Raw genomic sequence first — 20,401 nt, 5'->3', positions numbered from 1 at the left:
GCTAAAGATGTGGCTCAGTGATTAATCTCCCTTGGGTTCAATCCCTGTACCAAAAAAAGAAATTGACTTATTTTATCAAAGTTTATCACAAAATCTATTGTTTATGTTGAGAGGTTATAGAGATTTCACTTTTTTTTTTAAATGACCACATAGAGAAGATGTCCCTACAGTTTCCTAGCTCAGAATTAGTCTTTAGAATAATAAAGAAAATCTTAGGATTTCTCATCACTGAGCTCTCTGGAAACCTCACTTGGCTAGATAGCAAGATGTAAGCTTTATTTATTCCCATAACTGAAATGAGTGGCATAAACTTAATATTAGGTAGTAATTAAAATTGTTATTTATCTAAAAAGCTAATTGTAGCAATATTATCCTCAAATCACGAATTGGATTATTTTTGGGATTTGATTAATTCGGCCAACAAATATCAGTAGCGAGTATGTGTAAGTCACTAAACTACCTAGTCACTATGGGACACAGTAGGGGCTAAGACAAGAAGTGGCTGTACCTTCACCAGCCAACCTTCTAATGAGGGGAAAGTTCACAAGCAACCAGTAGGAATTAGGCTGATGAGAGGGACAGGCAGGGGAGAGTTGGGGTAGGATGGTTGGAAAGGCCTCTCCTAGAGACCTAAGGAATGAATGCAGCCAGCCCCTCCTGGGAAGGTCAGAAGGTGCATGGGTGGGGGCCTTGAGGAAGAGGGAGCTGCATCTGCCAGAACCCAGACCCATGGGTGAGGCCGTGAGGGCAGTCAGAGGCACTGGAGACTGGTGGGGAGTGGGGAAGAGATAGCAGAGGCCAAGTCAGCTGGGCACTGGAGGCTGAGGCAGGAGTTTAGAGTTTTTCATGGTTCAGTGAGAAGGGTTTTATAGCAAGGGGTGACACGGTATGATCTAAACTTTAACTATTATTCTATCATAAATAACAAGAGATGGATGAGGTACCAAGAGTGGAGAAAGAGTAGCAGGGAAATCAGGGGCACAGAGAGAAGTGATCGGGTCCAAGAGAGAAGCTGGAGGGAGAGCTGCTGAGTCTTGACAAAGACAGGGTCCAGGCAGTGAGGAGAAGAAATGTCAGCCTGACAACATGGATGGGAATGGAATTTTCTGATAAGAAATTCTGAGGTACCACTAGGCCTCAGCACTCCACCTTTCCTAAGGGTAGCTGGATAATCATTATTCTAAAAGGAACACACAGCCCACACAGGCACATGCATACCATTCCTGGCTCTGGGAAGTACCATAGTCCACAAAGCTCATCCTGGATGTCCTTCCTGCCCCTCTGATTACAGTTCCTCTATTTTAGGCCCAGGTCTCAAGCTCACCAGATTGCTCAGGATTTACAACCACGGCCTCAAAATCAGAAAGTTGGCCTGGTGTGTTGGCTCACACCTGTAATTCCAGTGACTCAGGAGGCTGAGGCAGGAGGGTTGCAAGTTCCAGGCCAACCTGGGAAACTTAGTGATATCCTGTCTCAGAATAAATATAGAAAGGCTGGGGCTGTGACTCAAAGGTAGTGTGCCTCTGGGTTCAATCCTCAATACCACAATAATTTTTTTAAATAAAAATTTAAAAAGTAAAGCAGAACAAAACCCAGGAAGTTACTGGGGTGCATGTTAAGGTTTTGCCTCACCTGTGAGCCAACCATCTTCTTAGAAAAAGCAGCTAGCAGCGTCTTCCTCATCTGGGTCCATGGAGTCTCCCTTCCTCCAAACCTGAGCACCTAAGTAGGTAAGGGTCAAGCATGCAGCTCTCACCTCTGGAGGCAAGCTCCAGCATGGGGCTTGGGGCCTGGGCCCTGCCATACTACACAAAGGGCTGGAAAGGTCTTGGGAGAAACCAGCCTAGTCAGCTGGACTCAGATCAGACAGGCATGCATCCTTCAGTGGTGGGAGTTGGCACTGAGCTCAAGAAGGGCACTTCGGGAAATCTGTGTTGGGAGAGCTTTCAGATATGGTGATGGGGTTGCTGCTGTCTGTTGTGTGGGTGCATCTCATGTTAGGCACCCATGGCTTCAGTGCCACTGTTGAATGGGCAGAGTCCACCACTACTGCTTTCCCTCCACTCCATGAACAGCAGTCTGGTGGCCACACACATAGGGTCCCACATCTGGCCCTCTGTGCCCATTGTGCCTCCTTAAGGCTGCTGGGTGTACATGAAGGAGTTCCAGGGACCATCTTACAGCTCTGTCCCCTATCCTGATTCTGGACCTGACATGTATCAGATACTTGACCCTCGTGTGTTGAATGAATACACCGAAACCAGGCTATTGCAGCACTCTCAGGAATGACTTAGCCTTGAGCTGAGAGGTGGCATTGGAGATGAAGAAAAGGAGATGTTTTAAATACATTTTTTAATACATAAAGTAGAAGGGATAGTATTGCTAATGAATTAAGAAATGACTGAATTCCCATATTGAACTGTTTAGTTCACGTTAATCGTGTATTTCTCAAAATGTCCAGGAAGAGAAGCAAGTCGTATTTTTATTGACAAACACTATAAACTATATCACCATATAAAGTATATCAACATTTAATTTTAACAATTGTAGGAACTGAAGAAAATTCAAAGAGATCATGTGATATTATGTCAGTCACTGACCACCAAAAGATGCTAAGGGATAAAAATTTAGAGAGCTCAATATGTAGGTGGGTTGTGTTTTTTATATAAAATCCAGTCACTTGAAAAGTCATCCTATCCCACCTCAAATGTCCAGCACTTGACTTTTTAAATTTTTTTCAGTGCTGGGGGTCAAACCCAGGGCTTTTCCCATGATGGACAACTGCTCTACCACTGAGCTACATCTACAGCCTTTGTCTGGCACTTGACAGGCTCTTAATAAATGTTGGTCAGATGGATGGATGAATAAATGAATTTGCCATAGTTTGGCAAGTATTTTTGAGAGTGAGATTGCATTCTAAAGCAGAACATATCAGGCCAAAGAAAGAATGAGAAATTTAACATTAGTTGATTCCTGCTTGTTTCTTCTGGCCCAGAAGGCCTTGAATGCAAAAACTGCTGCGCCAGATAACATGGACAAGCAGCACCATCATTCATTGAGAGCCTGCAAACACCAGGCACCTGTGCATACTCCAATTCTAATTGCAAGGTAGATATATCCAAAATTTAAGTATGAAATTAAGTAATGTCAAAACACAAGACACAACTAGTGGTGCTGAAATTCAAAATCCTTGACCAATTCCACAGTTTCTCTGAAACTTTGGTGCAGAGGTGTACTAAAGCCTGTGGGTGAGGGCATTCAGAGTTGAAGAGGACATAGAGGATGTGTTTTTGGTTTTTTTGTTTTTTTTTTTTTGGTACTTGGGATTGTACTCTGGGGCACTCTACTACTGAGCCACATCCCCAGCTCTATTTTGTATTTTCTATTTTGTTTAGAGACAGCGTCTCACTAAGTAGTTTAGTGCCTTGCTTTTGCTGAGGCTGGCTTTGAACTCGTGATCCTCCTGCCTCAGCCTCCCAAGCCACTGGAATTACAGGCGTGCACCACTATGCCTGGCTAGAGGCTGTGTTTTATAAAATGAAGTAAGTCAATCTGTTAGTGTGGTACACCTTGCAGTTTTTACTCCAGTAAAATCTTTTATAGTAATGATAATGAGACACAAGCTCTGATTCATCTGCTCTTCATTGAGTTTTCTTTGTGCAAGGTAGCACTGAAACACACACACAGCCTGTGCTGGAGTGCAGGCCTCTAGGCTTGGGGAGTGTCTGTGGTGGGAGGACCCCTTGAGTCCAGGAGTTGGATTCCAGCCTGGGCAACTTAGCAAAGATCTTGTCTCCAAATCAAACCTGGAAAGGCCTGGGGTATAGTTTGGTGGTAGAACACCCCTGAGTTCAATCCCCAGTGACAAAAAGGAAAAGAAAGGGAAAGGGTAGGGTGGAAAGGGAGGGAATAAAAGCATATGAAAGATGCCACCACCCTTGTCTGCATGGCGCTTGGCATCTAGAGGTAAGTTAAAATCACTCCCTGTCCTCACAGTGTAACCAAATGCATGATCTGAGGCGTTCACAGTAGAGTTTTGCTGTATTTTTTTTAGGGACACTTGATGCTACTTAGAATTTAAAATTCCAAATGTCTGATTGAATTATCTCTCATAAAAAAAAACTCTAAATTTACTTGGTACTCAAAAACTGCTAAATTTTGAGTAGTTTTAGAAAATGAAAACTTGAAACCTAGTCATACCATTCACTTTTAAAAGTGAAAGTGAAGGGGTTGGGGTTGTGGCTCAGTGGTAGAGTTCTTGCCTAGTATGCATAAGGCACTGGGTTCGATCCTCAGCACCACATAAATATAAAAATAAAGATATTGTGTCCACCTAAAGCTAAAAAATAAATATTTAAAAAAGAAAATTTTGAAAGTGAAAATTGAAACCTAGCTATCCCATTAAAAAAGGGATAAATTTACATATAACTTTAATAATTTGCAATTCAAAATTTATTAATGTTAAAAAATTGTTGTTGTTTTCCTTAAAAGGTCAGCTACTTGCTAACTGCATCTCAAGCAAGTAGAAAGTTTTGCTCAAGCTGGGCATGATAGTGCACACTTGTAATCCCAGTGGCTTGGGAGGCTGAAATAGGAAGATGGAGAGTTCAAAGCCAGCCTCAGCAACATTGAGGTGCTAAGTGACTCAGTGAGACTCTCTCTTTCAATAAAATACAAAATAGAGCTGGGAATAGTGACTCAGTGGTCAAGTGCCCCTGAGTTCCATCCCCCACCAAAAAAAATTTTTTTTTTTTTGCTCAACATTCTGTTAGTTGGGAACAACATTCATGAGATGTGTGTGTCTCTGGGCATTACTTAGATATGTAATTCAAAAGGGACATTTTGAACATATTTTCTGTAGGTTAAATCTGTGTTAATTTACATTTCATCATATCAAATTTTTCCAAAAACGAGTAAAATATTTAGGCTTTCCCAGTTTATTTTTTTAAATTTTGTAATCTTCATGGTTTATTTTAGATAATTTATACATCTAAATTATATTTTCTACAATGCAGATTAAAAATGGCAAACTCCTGTGCATCAAAGACCTTCACTGCACTTTCAGATCTGCACCCAAATATGGCTAATCTGGTAGGTCTCAATGATGTGGTAATCTGATCGTTCTCTAATAAAACTTGATGTGGTAAAATTATGTTGTGCCAGCATTATTGATTCACTGGCACATATTTGTGTAGTTGACAAGTATGTGGACACTCTCTGCATTATCATTGTTAGGTATTAAGTATCCCTAAGCTTCTTTATATTTATGACAGTTAAATTTAAATTAACCTTTCTTTATCTATAGAGTAGGAGACATGATTGTCAATATAACTAGCAATTGTTCAAGTTGCTCCAAATGATTCAAAATATTTGTGTTATTTTAATATAATATAAAGTGGTACATTCAATGAATGTTGTTTTAGCACTATAAAATCATTTTCAATAATTTTGCATTTTAATCAAATTATGCAAGTTATTGTCTTAAGCACTTGTCATTATGGTGCTTTTTATGACTTTTATGGGAGGAGTTGTAGGGGGATGATTTCTAACATGCTGAGACTGTTATTTATTTAAAGTAAGTCTGGGTGGAATCATGGAGGAATGTATTTATCATGAAGCAGTTACCAGTCATCCTTACCATCCCTGTCTTTAAGCAGTATGCTGTTTTACATTTGGTTTTTGCAAATTGGATTTCTTAAAATGGGATAAATTTACATATAACTTTAATAATTTGGAATTCAACATTTATTTGTATTAAAAATAATAATTGTTGTAGTTTACCTTAAAAGTACAACAACAAAAAGTTTTCCTTAAAAGGTAAATCATTTGCTAATTGTCTCTTCAGTTAGAAAGTTTTACTCAACATTTCCATTAGTTGTGTTTTCTCCAACAAAATTCAGCAGGATGTGTATGTACATGGAATTTCAAAACTAATGGCAAGAGATGACTAGTTAACAGCTCAATTAGAATATGATAGTCTTAAAAGCTTGACTGTATTTTAAATGTCACAGATTATTGCAAGGTTAAAATCAGTTGCTAGTAATATAAATTTAGGCTTTTCCCTTCAGAAAAAAGATAATTATCTTTTATTTTTTAAAGCATTTTTAAAATTTTTCTTTGGTAGTTGTTAAAGAGAACATTAAATATTTAAGAGGATGTTGATAGGTGTTAAGAGACATAGATGTTAAGATCCAGGATTTTAGTTAGCAGCAATGTATAAGTTATGTTACATTTTTTTAATATTTATTTTTTAGTTTTAGGTGGACACAATATCTTTATTTTATTTTATTTTATTTTTTATATATTTATTTATTTTTTAGTTCTCGGCGGACACAACATCTTTGTTGGTATGTGGTGCTGAGGATCGAACCCGGGCCGCACGCATGCCAGGCGAGCGCGCTACCGCCTGAGCCACATCCCCAGCCCTTTATTTTATTTTTATGTGGTGCTGAGAATTGAACCCAGTGCCTCACGCATGCTAGGCGAACGTGCTACCACTTGAGCCACATCCCCAGCCCCTATGTTACAGTTTAATTAATTTTACTGTCCAGCATGTTTGGATTAAGAAGCTAAGCAATTTTGTGTTAGAAAACCCTGTATAAAGGAAAGCTTTGAAGACCATGGCAAATTAAATTGTATCATACATGTGCTTTGGATGAATTCAGTAAGGATTGATAGCATAGGGCAGTTACTGTGCTCCATCTAGTGATTGGAAAAAAAGTAGAACCATACTAAGTATCAAATGATTATATTTGTAATAGCAGTTAACTGTCTTATTGCTTTGTACTATTCCTTGTGGAATTGAACATTTATGAAGTTCTTTTAGATGTTTGTCTGGAATAAATACATTTAAATGGTTCCTAGTAAAAAATGTTTGTTAGAGCCAGTAAAATATAACAAGTCCATGAAATTAAATTTACATCTACATCTGTGTTTAATATTGGTCTTCTATACTCTTTTGTTTTTCAGAAAATAATCGGTATAGTTATTGGGAAAACAGATGTCAAAGGCTTTCCAGACAGAAAAAGCTGAGTTCTGAAGTTTAACTCTTTGCTTCATTTTTCATTAACTGTAGTTTTTGACTGCAATGAATATTTAACTGAGCAAATTTCCGTGCCTGCTGACCTACTAAGAGTAATGGCCGTGTTCTCTATTGTATGGTCAGGGCCATGTGTGTGAGGACAAATTCTATTTTTAATGATTGTATGTGATGTTTCTCACATAATAGTTATTGATATAAAATGCTAAAATAATTAATTAAATTGGCCAGTTCATTAGCTTGAATGAATTTGTTTCCATGTGTGTAAAGGTAAAGTAGAAATTGTCTCATGATTTTAAGATATAATAGTGCCTGAGACTAGGAACTTGGAGTTAAGACTGACTGGCCTCCCTTAGTCTCTCAGTGATATGGGGTCTCCTGTATACATGTGTGAAATGGGGATAAATAAAACCATGTGAGAATTAATTGGTTCTTTTGGGTATGAACTAGCACCATGTGGACCCATACTAAGAACACCATGCTGGCTACCACTATGAACCTGTGCAGTGACAGACATGCACATGGATCTCACGTAAGACAAGATGATGACATTTTTGGAGCAGGGAGGTACCATTGTGATGGGTAATTAACCCAGGCCTGGATGCAAAAGGACACTGTCCAAGAGAATTAGTGCCTTGGAAAGAGAGAGTTCCCCTCCCCTTTCTAGCCAGGAAACCTAATTATCACCACTCACTCCTACCTTTCAGATTGTCAAGGACTTTCCCTAGGACCTACCTACTTTCCTTTGAAGTATAAATGCTCCTGTGAAGGCTGTGGGCCCAAGGCTAGATATTTATGGAAAGCTTTGTAGGAGGAGTCAGTTCCCTCTCATCGCACTCTGTTTCTGGGAACATGCTTCCTGCTTGAAAACTCTTACACTCAATCATATATTGTTTTTTTGAAACCCTGTGCACAATTATGTATCATTTTAGACTAGAAAATTTATGACACTAGATAGCCTATAAATGTTATGAAAAACTGGTAAAGGGCACTTAGAATTTGGAGTGCTGATCTCCTCTGAGCCTGCTGGCATACAATAAAGTTTGATTTCTCCCACACTTTGAGTGCCCTTTGCTGCTTCTTGCCTGATACCCACTGAAATATCATGATAGAGTAGTGCCTGAGGAAGAGATAAGTGTGGCAGCAGCATCTATGTATTTATTCAGACAACCCGACAATTCAGTGAAAAATTAATCTTTCATGTGTGAAAAAACAGTTAACTTTGAGCCAGGAGTGGTGGCTTGGGAGGCTGAGGCAGGAGGATTACAAATTCAAGGCCAGCCTCAGCAATTTATCAAGGCCCTAAGCAACTCAGTGAAACCCTGTCTCAGTCTCCCAAGTCACAGGATTATAGCATGTGCCACCACAGAGGCTCATGATGTAGTTTTTCACCAGTCAGACTGTGAGTGTAGCAGCACGTGTTTGTATTGTCTGACTTATTTTCATAATGACACCTGTAGCACACCTTTCTTGGAGAAGGTATGCTTACCTACTTAAGCATTGCACATACAACAGATCATCATGTTTTCACAAAAATTTCAAACAGTACACAATGTCATAGAGTTGAAAAAATTCTCCTTTCAGTTTCCCACTCTTCCTATCCTAGTCCTTTTTTTCTCAAAGGTAGATCAAGTAACAGTTCAGGATATACCTATAATTTGCTTATGTTAGATTGTGTTACTTTTTATAAAAAAATACTTGTATATGGACTTTATTTGTTTTTATGTGGTGCTGGGATTGAACCCAGTGCCTCACACTTGCGAGGCAAGTGCTCTACCACTGAGCTACAGCCCCAGGCAGGCACTTTTATTTTTCTTTTTGTAGATGGACACAATACTCTTATTTAATTTATTTATTTTTATGTGATGCTGAGGATCAAACCCAGCACCTCACATGCGCTAGGCAAATGCTCTTCCACTGAGCTGCTACCCCAGGTTATGTTACTTTCTGATTACCAAAAACATTACTGTTCCAGTTTGGGAAAATGTGTACTTGCTGACCTCTAGTGGTCCTCCTTTGGTGGCACACAATTTGTTTTGAAATAGTTAGGTGTGAACTATGACTTAGGTGAAAACAATAGCCGTAAAAGAGAAATGGAGGGTTATTTCCCCCAAGACACACAATAACTGGGGAAGGGGCCAGTAGTGATGTGGACTAGCTACACTGGCAGAAGGAATGGCTTGACCATGGTCCTGCTCCACAAATACAATTGGACAAAAGACAGGATCTACATGTGCAGAGTTAGTCAGAGAAATGCCTGTTTTAATGTTTCTGGTGTCTGTTTTCAGCATGAGGTTTGGGATGCAAAAAAACAAAAACAAAAACAAAAACAAGTTACCAGGAAGTTGCCCTTAACTTCAGAAGGAGTCTGTTTCAAAAGCATAACTTATCATGGCATGTACATATGAAATAACATTTTCTACCATGTGTTGGAGTATTTTTATCATCATAGTAATCCTCAATAATTGCTCATTTGATTAAACAAAAAATCCTTGTTGAAAATCAAAACTGAAGTTTTCATTTAAAAAATAAAAGTATTGCTTTTCTCTTAGATATTGGATCAGAGAGATACACTTTCAGCTTTACCATTCGTGATTCACCGGCCCATTTTGTAAACGCAACATCCTGGGGCCATGAAGATTACATCAGGTCACTCTCTGACAGCTTTAGGGTTGGTGAATGTGGTAAGTTAGCAACAGTTCTTAAATTTTCTCTGACAGTATTTTTCCCATGGCATGTGTGCAGCAGTGACACTGAGGGAGCCAGGTGGAATAAGACAGTTGGTGATTCCGTGGAAGCTGACTTGCTGTGCAGAGCAAGCAGACACAGTATCGAGTTTCACCAGGCCCTAGCCAGCAGTGGTCCTACTCCTGTTTCAGTGTGCTTCAGCCCTGTTATTGTTCTTATCACTTACCTTTCTGCAGACATAGAGTGGGGCACTGATTGGAATTTGATTAAAGTTCAGTGGGGTTTTTTAAGAATTTACTTTCAGTTGAGATACCAAATCTGCATCTTTTCCACACCCTAGTACCTCTCTGACAGCACAGAAAGAACAAGGCTTTAAAAACATCTATCTGGATTCAAATCCAACATTTATTTGTGTTGTGGCTTTGAGAAAGTTTCTCATCTTGTTGGGCCTCAAGTAGGAAACAATACCTCATCAGGTTCCTGTGAATGTGAGCCTCGTATTCAGTGCATAGTGTCACTCAGGAGATGATAGATCAGCAGAGCAAGAAATGAGAAAGCATGTATACCAGCTCTCTAGAAAAAAGAGAAGGGGAAGGGTAAGAGGTAATCAATCACTCTTCTCTAAGCAGGGACTCCACAGCCCTTCACTCACACCAGTCACTGTGTGCCTGAGTGCAGACAGCCTCACACATCAGCTCTGCAGTGGAACAAGGTCAGGAAGCATGTAGAGTATGGAAGACAGAACCTCACAAGCCTCACAGTCACAGACGTCAGTCATATAGAGAGATGAGCTTATTGCAGTATTAAGACCTAGGTTGATGGCTGTGAGAATGAACAAGATTAAGGGGTTTAAAAGCCCAAGATCTATGATGATCATAGATGCAGGTAGGATTTTAGTGTGGTAGAGTTAAAAGAGTAAAAAGTTTGAATCAGAAGAATTCTAATTCTAGCTCTCCCACTTTCTAATATAAAACTTCTAGTTACTCAGCCACTGATAATCACGGATGGTTGTGGGAGGACTGAAGGGCATGTGGTAACCCAATCAGAAAGTGCAACTAAAATAATATCTGTAAGACTTATGTGTTGGGGCATAAAGGTAAAGCACTGGAAAATGTCATCTTGGGTCAAACTGATGGCTGCCCTCCAGGATTCTATTTCACAGTGACACGAGAAGGAGCCTGTAAAGGACACATGGCCCTAGCTTTAGAAACTACAGCTTTAGTCCCTTGTTATGCACGCTAGGTTTTGATTAATCCTGTGACTGTTGGGTCATGTTGCCATCCTTTGCCCTCTGTTGTAGTGGTGATTGAAAATCCCCTGATCCAAAGAAAGGAAATAGAAAGAGAAGAAAAGTTCAGCCCTGCAACTCCTAGGTAAATATCTATCTATCTAGCACAGAGATAAACATCTTTGTGCCAGAAGGATCATTACTAATAATTTTGTATCAGATTAGCTTAAGAGTTTAATTCTGTCTTACAGTATTTATTTTTGAGATAAGTGAGATAATTTATAAGATAATTTACTTTGATACAAAGTCACATGAAAAAGTGGCTTTGACTTTAGGACAGCTTTCCTTTGCATCTGTGGAGGATGAGTTCCGGGGCCCTGTAGATACCAGAATCCTGGATTCTCAAGTCCCTCCTAGGAAACATTGTAGTGTCTGAGCATAACATGGATGTGTGCTCCCTATGCTTGAAATCATCTCTACACATAATACCTAATATAATGTATACGCTATGTGAATAGTCGGTATATCGTGTTATCTTTATTTGTATTTTGTATTGCTTTTTCCAAATATTTTCTATTTGTAGTTGGTTAAATCTGTGAATGCAGAATACCCAGATATAGAGGACCTTGATGATTACAAATGTTTGGCTTCAGTCACATTTAAACTGAGCAATTAGAAGAAAAAAATCTTATTTTGTATCCAGGTGTCACTCTATTCATGCCTTACAACCTCAGGTCAGGGTCCCTGGAAGCAGAACCTGGGAGATCAGTTCTCCTGCCAGTGGCTTGTTGAGGAGAGCTCTCAGGAGAACCTAACAAGGACAGAGTTGGAGAGAGGTTGACCAGAGAACTGGGCTCCCCAGGAGCCCCCGCTGAAGCCAGGGGGTACTCTAGAGTGCAGCAGTGCCATGTCTAGTGGACTGGGCTTCTGTGTCCTGAGCCAGTCCCTCGCTATAGTCAGCCCCCATGACTCCTGAAGGAGTGGAGTGTAATCTCCAAGGTGGTTCTGCCAAGGGCAGTTCTGGAGAGGAAGGTGCAGCTGACCCCTTGCTGGCCTGTAAGAGGCTCTTGGTGTATACAGCAGTCTACTGCATGGACACCTGTATCCATGGCCACTCCTCCCAACTGTTGTTCTGACCAGTTTTCTATCAGACCTTCAGGCTCATCTCTGCAGCCACAGTGAACTTCTTTCTGTTTCACGAACACCCTGAACTCATCCTGCACTAACTGTTGTACCTTCTATTCCCTTTGCTTGGAACATTCTTCTCCTGTTTGTTTGAGTGTTTGCTGCTTCTTGTTGTGGATGCCTCCATAATGTCACCTCCTCTGCCCCCACCTATCTGCTTGGGTGTGTAGTAGCCCCGCTGGGCAGGCTTGGCCCCGCCTATCAGTCATAACCCTGGTCATGCTGCGATGATATGACTAGTTGTTCTTGTGATTCTCCCTCACGTGTGAACTTCAGGAGATCAAAGGTCTTGTCTGTCTTCTTTGCATGTGTCCCCCAGGCTTCATTTAAGGTCTGGCATGTAATAGATTGTCAGTAAACTTTTGTGGAATGAATGAATGGAGGGAGGAAGAAGCCGAGGGAACCATCAAGAACCTCTTGACCTTTTTAGATATATTAGAGGTTGAATCATATGAAACTGCCACATTGAGCTGTTTTCCATCTAAGAATGTCAACCTCATAACCTAATAGTTGGCATGGCTCTAATATGAGCAAGTGCAAGGGACCAGGAGGAAAAGAAGCCTGAGGGAAAGCAGAGACGCTCACAGATGGCATGGCCTGTCATCCAGGTTCATTCCACAGAAGGTCTTTGAGCTGAGATAATGTTTCACATTTGTGGTTCAGGAAAACCACTTTGTGTGTGTGTGATGCATGGTGAGAAAAGCTTATTTAGGACTGAAGACAACAGTTTGGGAGAGAAATGATGAGGTGCATAAATAAGGCAATAGCAGCAGAAAGAGGAGGAGGGTTGGACTGGAGAGCTGGGGAAGTGGGCACGGTGGTGCAAATTTGCAGTCCCAGATATTCTGGAGGATCTCTTGAGTTGATTGAGACCACCTGGGCAACATAGCAAAAGCCTGTCTCAAAAAGAAAAAAAAATTCTGTGAAGGACTTGAGAGTTGGAAGTAGGGGAAGATAAAGCACCTCAATTCAGGAGCACTGCAAAGATATTCTTCACCTATTCCATATAGAAGAGTATGTAAGTAAAATGTGGTCCTTGGTCTAAGGCACCTAAACAGAGCAGCTGTAGTTGTAGGAGAGAGAAATAAAAAGTGCTCAGGTCTTATAACCCCCCAAACTCATGTCTTCACATCCCTATGTTATTGATCAGAAGACTGAAGCTCAGACCCTGGCACGGTCAGTTTGTATGCTTAGAACTTAGCACATATTGATCCCCAAACGTTTTCCTTATTAGAAGTATATGTCATTTCTCTGAAGAAATAATTTGAAGATTAAGATGAAAAAAGTACATTTTAGACAAAAATATTTTGCAACATTGTTCAGTGTTTCTAAGAGTAAAAAAATGTAGATTTTAAAATATAGTCTAAGTTACAACTGTAAAGTGATTGAACTATGAACCTGGAAGTATTTTTATATTAGAAATAATTTGATATTAATTTTTGTGTGTTTTTACAATTTAGCAACTATAAACTGTTGCTCAGTGAGAATCACTCAATGGTAAAAGTTTGTTCCAGTTATGAGGTGGATGCCAAGTTGCTTTCTTTGATACATTTACCTGTTAAAGAGTCTCGAGATTATTATTCATTGGGTGACATTGTTGCAAATGGACACAGTCTTGATGGGAAGATTATCAATGTGCTTGCAGCTGTGAGATCGGTAAGTTAACCCAAACAAAGTCATGTGCAAGTCTTTGTCATCTAATCTGTGTTTAGAATGTGGTCGTCAGAATCAGCTAGGGTAATTTTCCTCCATATCTTAGTAATAAATTGATGAGTTAAGAAAATGGTAACTCTTCTCATTAAAAGGAAAGTGGCATTTTGTCTGAGTAGCTGGAGAACATCGTATTTGAATGCTAAATGCAGCATATGCTATTCTACCTAAAAGTCGTTCACTAACTATTTTAGAGCTTGATGCTTCTGTTAAACGAATATGCAAACAGGAAGGATAAACTTACTGACATGAAGAACCATGATGTTCCCCGAGGGGAAGTTGGAGAAGTGGAAGAATCAGCTCTGTGCAAGGTTCTCAGAGCTATCCAGAGACAGGGAGAGCGAGGATGCCCAGGTGGCTCCATGCTGAGAAACGGCTGAGAAACTGCTCTCCACAGGCACAAGAATGCTGCCTGTATCACTCCATTCCTCTCAGTGACTGCAGCAAGTTCTGAGCTCTGTGTTGATGGCTAAGCCACTGTGACAGATTTAGAGGTGGACCTCAAAAGTAAAGTTTCATAAAGTAAAGTGCATGCAGAACATTCAAGGGACAAGAGTAATTTTTCAAACATAGACAAGGATGGTTATCAAAAGGCCCATGTCTAGAGCTTCACACTTCTTGTAGTTGGTGTTGGAAGTAACTCCTAACTGTTCTTTGGTATTATGAGCTGAGAGAGCACTGACTGTGCCAGGTGGCAGGCTCTGGCTGCATAGGCGATGTCAGTTTGCCCAGCCCCAGCCTACCTCAGCATCTGCCACAGGAGGAATATCAAATATTGTTTTGGATAGAGGAATCAACACCCTACATATCAGTCTTAAAATATAGGATGTACCACTTTCTAGGCAATTTCAGTTCAATCTGTCAATCAAGTGTGCATGCTGCTTGATTTCCTCCTGGTGCTGCATGATGTCATTACATTTATAATGTGGTAGGAACTGTCTCAGAGCCCTGCACAGTGGCCACATCTCTAATCCCAACTTTTCAGGAGGTTAAGATAGTAGGATCACATGTTCGGAGCCAGCCCCAGCATCTGAGCAAGAGTTTGTCTCAAACTACAACAAAGGGTTGGGAGTTTAACTCAGTGGTTTGCCTCAGTATGTACACAAATAAAACCCCACAGCCCCCCACAAGCCTGGGACCCTCTTCCACGTGTCACATGACTTATTTTCATGCCCCTTGTCACCTGTTAACTCCAGCCCCTTACATTTCCTCACTAGTGTTTGCCCTGTTCACTGTTCCCTCTCACCTCACTTAAAACTCCTCCCTGGACACCTCCCACCACCCCTGTTGCCCACGGCATGGCTGACAGCCCTCCTTCTTTGACTTTCTCTGCCAGAGCCTGGTTCTTGGCATGTTTACATCTTTCTTCAGTTCCTTCCCCCAGGGATCAGTCCTGCGTGTAGGTGCAGAGGTGACAGTAGCACAGAGGGTCGCCAACTGACTGCTCGGGACCTTGGCTGTGAGGCCACCAGAGGTGCTTGCTGTTCTCATAGGAGCACCCATTGGTTGGAGACAAAGGGCCCTTGAGTGGGCCTCTGCTTCTTCGAATCAGACACCATCTGAAAGTGTTTTCCTAAATGCCCCTCATTTGACTCAGCACCTTATGCCTTTGAAGAAGGCAAGAGGTATCAATATTCAGGACACTGAGACCAAAAAGGACAGTGCATTCTGTCACGCGAACTCCATGTGCTGAAACCTTGGGACACACAGACTTTGAAAATCCACTTCCTACCCTCAAGACGGCTAGATAGCTTCCACCAGGGGGACTGCCATACAGCAATTGTCCTGGCAGGTTGAAAAGACTCACTCTTAACTTTAAGCACATATGTCTATATCTCTCTTCAAAGTGTGCATAATATAGAGCTTCAGCTAAGTACACTTAGTTCAAATAGAAGGTGCCTTAAAAATCACCAAAAATATATTAGTGGTTCTTGGTATTTTAATATTTCTAATTTAAAGTTTAAGTAAACGTTTGAGCATTTATACCAACAAATATTTAAATACCTCTACATCTGTAGGTGAATAATAATGATTTCCTTCAATTTCTAAGGTTGGAGAACCAAAATATTTTACAACTTCAGACCGAAGAAAAGGCCAGAGGTGTGAAATCAAACTCTATGATGAGACAGAACCGTCTTTCACAATGACATGGTAACCCTCCACATCCACTCCAAACATGATATTCTGCTGCTATCACTGAGACAGAATGCTTTCCTCTTATCCAAGGACAATGATTCAGCCTCCTTCAGTAGCACATACCTGTAATCCCAGTACTAGGTAGAGAGAGACAGGAGGATCTCAAGTTGGAGGTTAGCCCCAGCAACTTAGACTCTGTCTATCTCAAAATAACAAAAAGGCTTGAGATATAGCTCAGTGATAGAGTACTCCTGGGTTCAACCCCAAGCGCCATACACACACATCCACACACAAATGAATTTCATATCAACAAAAGAATAATGATAGAGATAAATGATGTGAAAAAAATAAACCTATCTCTTGAATGTTGACCTATTGTAGGCCATCTTAAAACAAGATCTTTACATAGCATAGAATTGCTTAGATGGACTCCACTGTGATTATTTTATTATTATATTCTGTTTTATAATAATGGCGTTTTATTAGGTTACTTTTAAATGAAATAAGCCCAAATTTGCAACTCATTGGTGTACCCTGAGTGGAATGGAGCACAGAGTGGGGTTGTGCCCTAGAGCGCCACAGTGTACAAGGACTTGTTCAGACGCTCAGTGCTCAGGCACCAAAGGAAACCATTGAAAAGTGTCTTCCACCATCAAGTCCCCTGAGAGATTTATGTTGGGAAGCCCTACTTTAATGGTCTGGAAAAGTCTTTAGACTTTCAGTCACTGCATTCTAACTAGCCAGAAGGCACCAAGAATGGGAGAATAGAGTTTTGGTAGAGCAGAAGAGCTGGTTAGAGGAGAGTGTATGTTGAAAGAGTGATTCATCACATAGAGGCCAGGTGCTCTGTGAGCTCCCCAAGTAGAAGCAAATGCCCTTAACTTCCATCTTTGAACACCTAGGAGACTGTTGACAGAAATCATTGAGGCAGGTTTTAATCCTTTTTTCTTTTCCTTTCTTCCTTTTTCATTTTCTTTCTTTCTTTTTAAATAATGTGTCAGTACCAGATTTTTCTAATGTATTCGATTTGTTTCAATTTTTTTTTTAAACAAATGCAGTTGGGATAATGAATCTATTCTACTTGCGCAGAGGTGGATGCCACAGGAAACAGGTACTGGAATTCTGTGATTGTGTTCAATACTTACCATTTTTATCCCCCCATGTAATAATTTTAAAATGGCTTTTCCCCCAAAACAGTAATATTTGCCTCAGATGTAAGAATAAACTTTGACAAATTTCGGAACTGCATGACAGCAACTGTGATCTCAAAAACCATTATTACGACTAATCCAGGTAAAGAGCTTCTGAAAGTTTTTCATCCTTTTGGAAATGACCATATACATATTCTAGCATTTGTGAAGTGTATTTAAGAATGAAATCACAACTTGAATTTAATTTTAATTGAAGGGAAAAGTTGCTTTGCATGACTTTTTAAAAATTTAAAATCAGTGTATATTTGATATTTTTACTAAAGAAATGTGAAAAATCAGGCTAATTTTTAAAGCAACATTCATTGTGATGATTTTTGAGAGGTCAGTATTATTGAATAGCCTAAATTATTGACTATTTAAAAAGTAAATTCATCCAGGTGTGGTGGCACACACCTGTAATCCCAACAATTTGAGAGGCTGAGGGAGGAGGATTGCAGGTTCAAGGCCAGCCTCAGCAACTTAGACCCTGTCTCAAAAAATATAAAGCCTGAGGATAGAGCTGTGGCAGAGCACCCCTGGGTTCAACTTTGAGTGCCATAAAAATAAATTAAGTAAATAAATAAAAAGTAAATCAGGTTTTACCACATTGAGATGACTTTTACTGCTAAGACACTGAAAAAGTATGAATACACATAGGGTATCATTGGTTCATGACTTCAGCACCCAGAGGCCCCCTGGAGTGGGTGCTGAAGGAGTCATAGTTCAGCATGAGTCAGGGAGCTGGACTTGGGGAGGGCCCAGGGCTGCTGCCTGAGTGTGCTCAGGGTGTTCACAATGTAGATGGAGGATCATCCTAGCACTGCCAAGGAATGCAGAATTACCAGACATGGAATAATCCAAGCTCAAGAAGACATGGGGGGACTGGGGTTGTGGCTCAGATAGAGTGCTCACCTAGCATGTGTGAGGCACTGGGTTCGATCCTCAGCACCACATAAAGATAAAAGTATTGTTTCCACCTACAACTAAAAAATAAATGTTAAAAAAATAGGACATAGATACTCAAAAGTGTCTTTCCAGAAATAAGCCCTCTCTACGGGTTTATTACAGCATTACCAGTGACTCAGAGTGATAAGAAAAATCTATGTTTTTTGCCAAACCATTATCAGAGTTATTAGAAGAGATACAATGTAGAATATGAGATTATGAAACTTTTAATGTAGGGTTACTGAGTCATACATGCCTATCACCTGACATTGTTCCCTTGGAAGCAGTGCCATGAGTGTGACCCAACCAGCTCTCATGTACCAAGCACATGTTCTGTCCTCATGCTGTCTAGGGTCCAGGGACAAAGCCCACAAATTTCTCCACTCTCACAGAGCTCATGTTTCAACTGAGGAGAGACAGATGATAAATAATAAAGAAAATATACCCACAAATTATGAAACGTCTGCAAAAAAGAGGAGCAGGGTCGGGAGGATCCAGAGAGCCCACATGTGCAATCTTACAGGGTGGCCAGGTGGGCCTTGCTGCAGGGACTGTCTGAGCAGGGACTGGTGGGGAGGCAAGGGGTAACCCTAAGGGAAAGACATCCCAGGCAGAGGGACTAGCCTGCACACAGGCTCTGAGGCTGCGGTGTGCCTGTGTGGGAAGAATGGCAAGAGACCACTGTGGCTGGAGCCCAGGGCGCTCAGGGAGAGGAACAGGAGGAGGGTCAGATGAAGAAGGCCTCGGGGGCTGCCACAAGGGCACTGGCTGTCACTCTGGAGGGTTGGGGAGCAGGCCAGGGGTGGAGTGGAACAGTGGAGCTCTCTGGCCAAGTTCTGGAAGGATCACTCCTGCTGCTCTGTTGAAGCTTGATGGTGACCACTGCCAAGGTCTCTTCTTAACACTTAGGAGCATAATGCCACTCTTCAGTTCCTGGGGTTTTCTGGAGAGCGTTACTATGGTTTATTATTTTAAATAATGTATTAATACGAATAGTTTATGTTATATTTAGTAATATTATTGATAGAAAGTTACTACCCTGGATTGGGGATAGAGTAGTTTCCTACTCTAGTAGTTTCCTAGAGTAGTTTCCCATGCCTGAGCCCCTGGGTTACATGCCCAGCAAGCGTGCATACACACACACACACACACACACACACACACACATACACACACATGAGTAAGTTTGATCTGAGAAAAGATCTAAAAATTGGATTTGTTTGGTGGAAAAATCATCAAACTTAACTAATTAAAAATTCAATAAAATCAGCCAGGCATAGTGGCACATTCCTATAATCCTAGTGACTTAGGAGCCAAGGCAGAAGAATACCAAGTTCGAGGTCAGTCTCAGTAACAGTGAGACTTTGTCCCAAAAAACAAAACATGTACAATAGATAGCTTAAATTTAATATGCCAAGGAGACCAGTTTAAAGGGGGGTACTCATAAGAGTGTGTAAATGTGTGCTTGTTTAATTCGGCCTGATTTCTAATTTAGTGGGCTATGCCTACCTTTAGAAATGAAGAACCTCTAAATGGCTTATATGTTCATCCTCATCAGGATGTTAATCTCTCTTTATGCTTTCTCTGCACCAAGAGCGATCATCAGAGCAGAATTCTGCCTTCCCCACAGCCAGTTGGGATCATCCTGTTGTCAGTAGAAGCCTGTGTGTGGTGTCTGCAACCCACCCCACCCCTACCAGCTCCTATCTCAAGAAGCAAGTTGGTCTGGTTGCTGTAGCCTGCTCAGCAGCTGCTCCCATGAGTGGTGCCACAGTTCTGTTAGTGCCTCAAAAACATTCGTTTGTTCACCCATTAATTTACAAATATTCATTGAATGCCTTTTATTTGCCAGGCATTAACTTAAATTCTTTGTGGAAAGTAGGAATGAATGAATTATCATAACCCAGAAATGGAAAGGCACGATCTGCTTAGGAGGAATTTATAGTCTAGTTCTGATGAAGAGTAGTGATGAGACGTGCATGATGGGAGCAGGAGCAGAGCTTTTAAATCTGCCCAAGGGAGTCAGGGCAATCTGTAGAATGCTCAGGTGGGATGGAGTACTTAAGTCACATGTCAGAGGCTGGGTTCTTGGGACTGAAGGGCATTAGAATCCCTTTTTCAGAATCACCTTCTAGCATTCTGGAGCACCTACCAACTATTCTTGAAAAAACTCATTCCACTATTCCGGTTTGAAAAGCAAGGCATTAAAATAACTTCTTTTTCCAGTACTGAGGATTGTAACCTGGGGGTGCTTTACGTCTCCACTCCTTTTTATTTTAA

At 40.8% G+C, this 20,401-nt stretch overlaps 1 protein-coding gene across 7 annotated transcripts in view; it reads left to right on the top strand.

The window, feature by feature from the left end:
* The window catches only part of Meiob (meiosis specific with OB-fold), a 40,234-nt gene that overhangs the window by 10,143 nt on the left and 9,690 nt on the right, over positions 1 to 20,401 (top strand). For 5 of the 7 annotated variants that reach the window (XM_078024855.1, XM_078024853.1, XM_005337880.5 and 2 more), the window contains exons 2-9: positions 5,016 to 5,091; positions 6,970 to 7,027; positions 9,592 to 9,723; positions 11,028 to 11,100; positions 13,601 to 13,796; positions 15,901 to 16,001; positions 17,045 to 17,097; positions 17,184 to 17,279. In XM_078024855.1, the coding sequence (XP_077880981.1) occupies positions 5,016 to 5,091; positions 6,970 to 7,027; positions 9,592 to 9,723; positions 11,028 to 11,100; positions 13,601 to 13,796; positions 15,901 to 16,001; positions 17,045 to 17,097; positions 17,184 to 17,279 (785 nt within the window). Of the gene's footprint in view, positions 1 to 1,655; positions 1,731 to 2,985; positions 3,967 to 5,015; positions 5,092 to 6,969; positions 7,028 to 9,591; positions 9,724 to 11,027; positions 11,101 to 13,600; positions 13,797 to 15,900; positions 16,002 to 17,044; positions 17,098 to 17,183; positions 17,280 to 20,401 lie in introns of those variants that run through there. The other 2 variants (XM_013364056.4, XM_078024854.1) reach the window with 2 other exon arrangements.

Source organism: Ictidomys tridecemlineatus, chromosome 10, assembly GCF_052094955.1.
Source record: "Ictidomys tridecemlineatus isolate mIctTri1 chromosome 10, mIctTri1.hap1, whole genome shotgun sequence".
NCBI lineage: Eukaryota > Metazoa > Chordata > Mammalia > Rodentia > Sciuridae > Ictidomys > Ictidomys tridecemlineatus.
The sequence above is the reverse complement of the archived record's forward strand: the minus strand, read 5'-3'. Positions and strand labels throughout refer to the sequence as shown.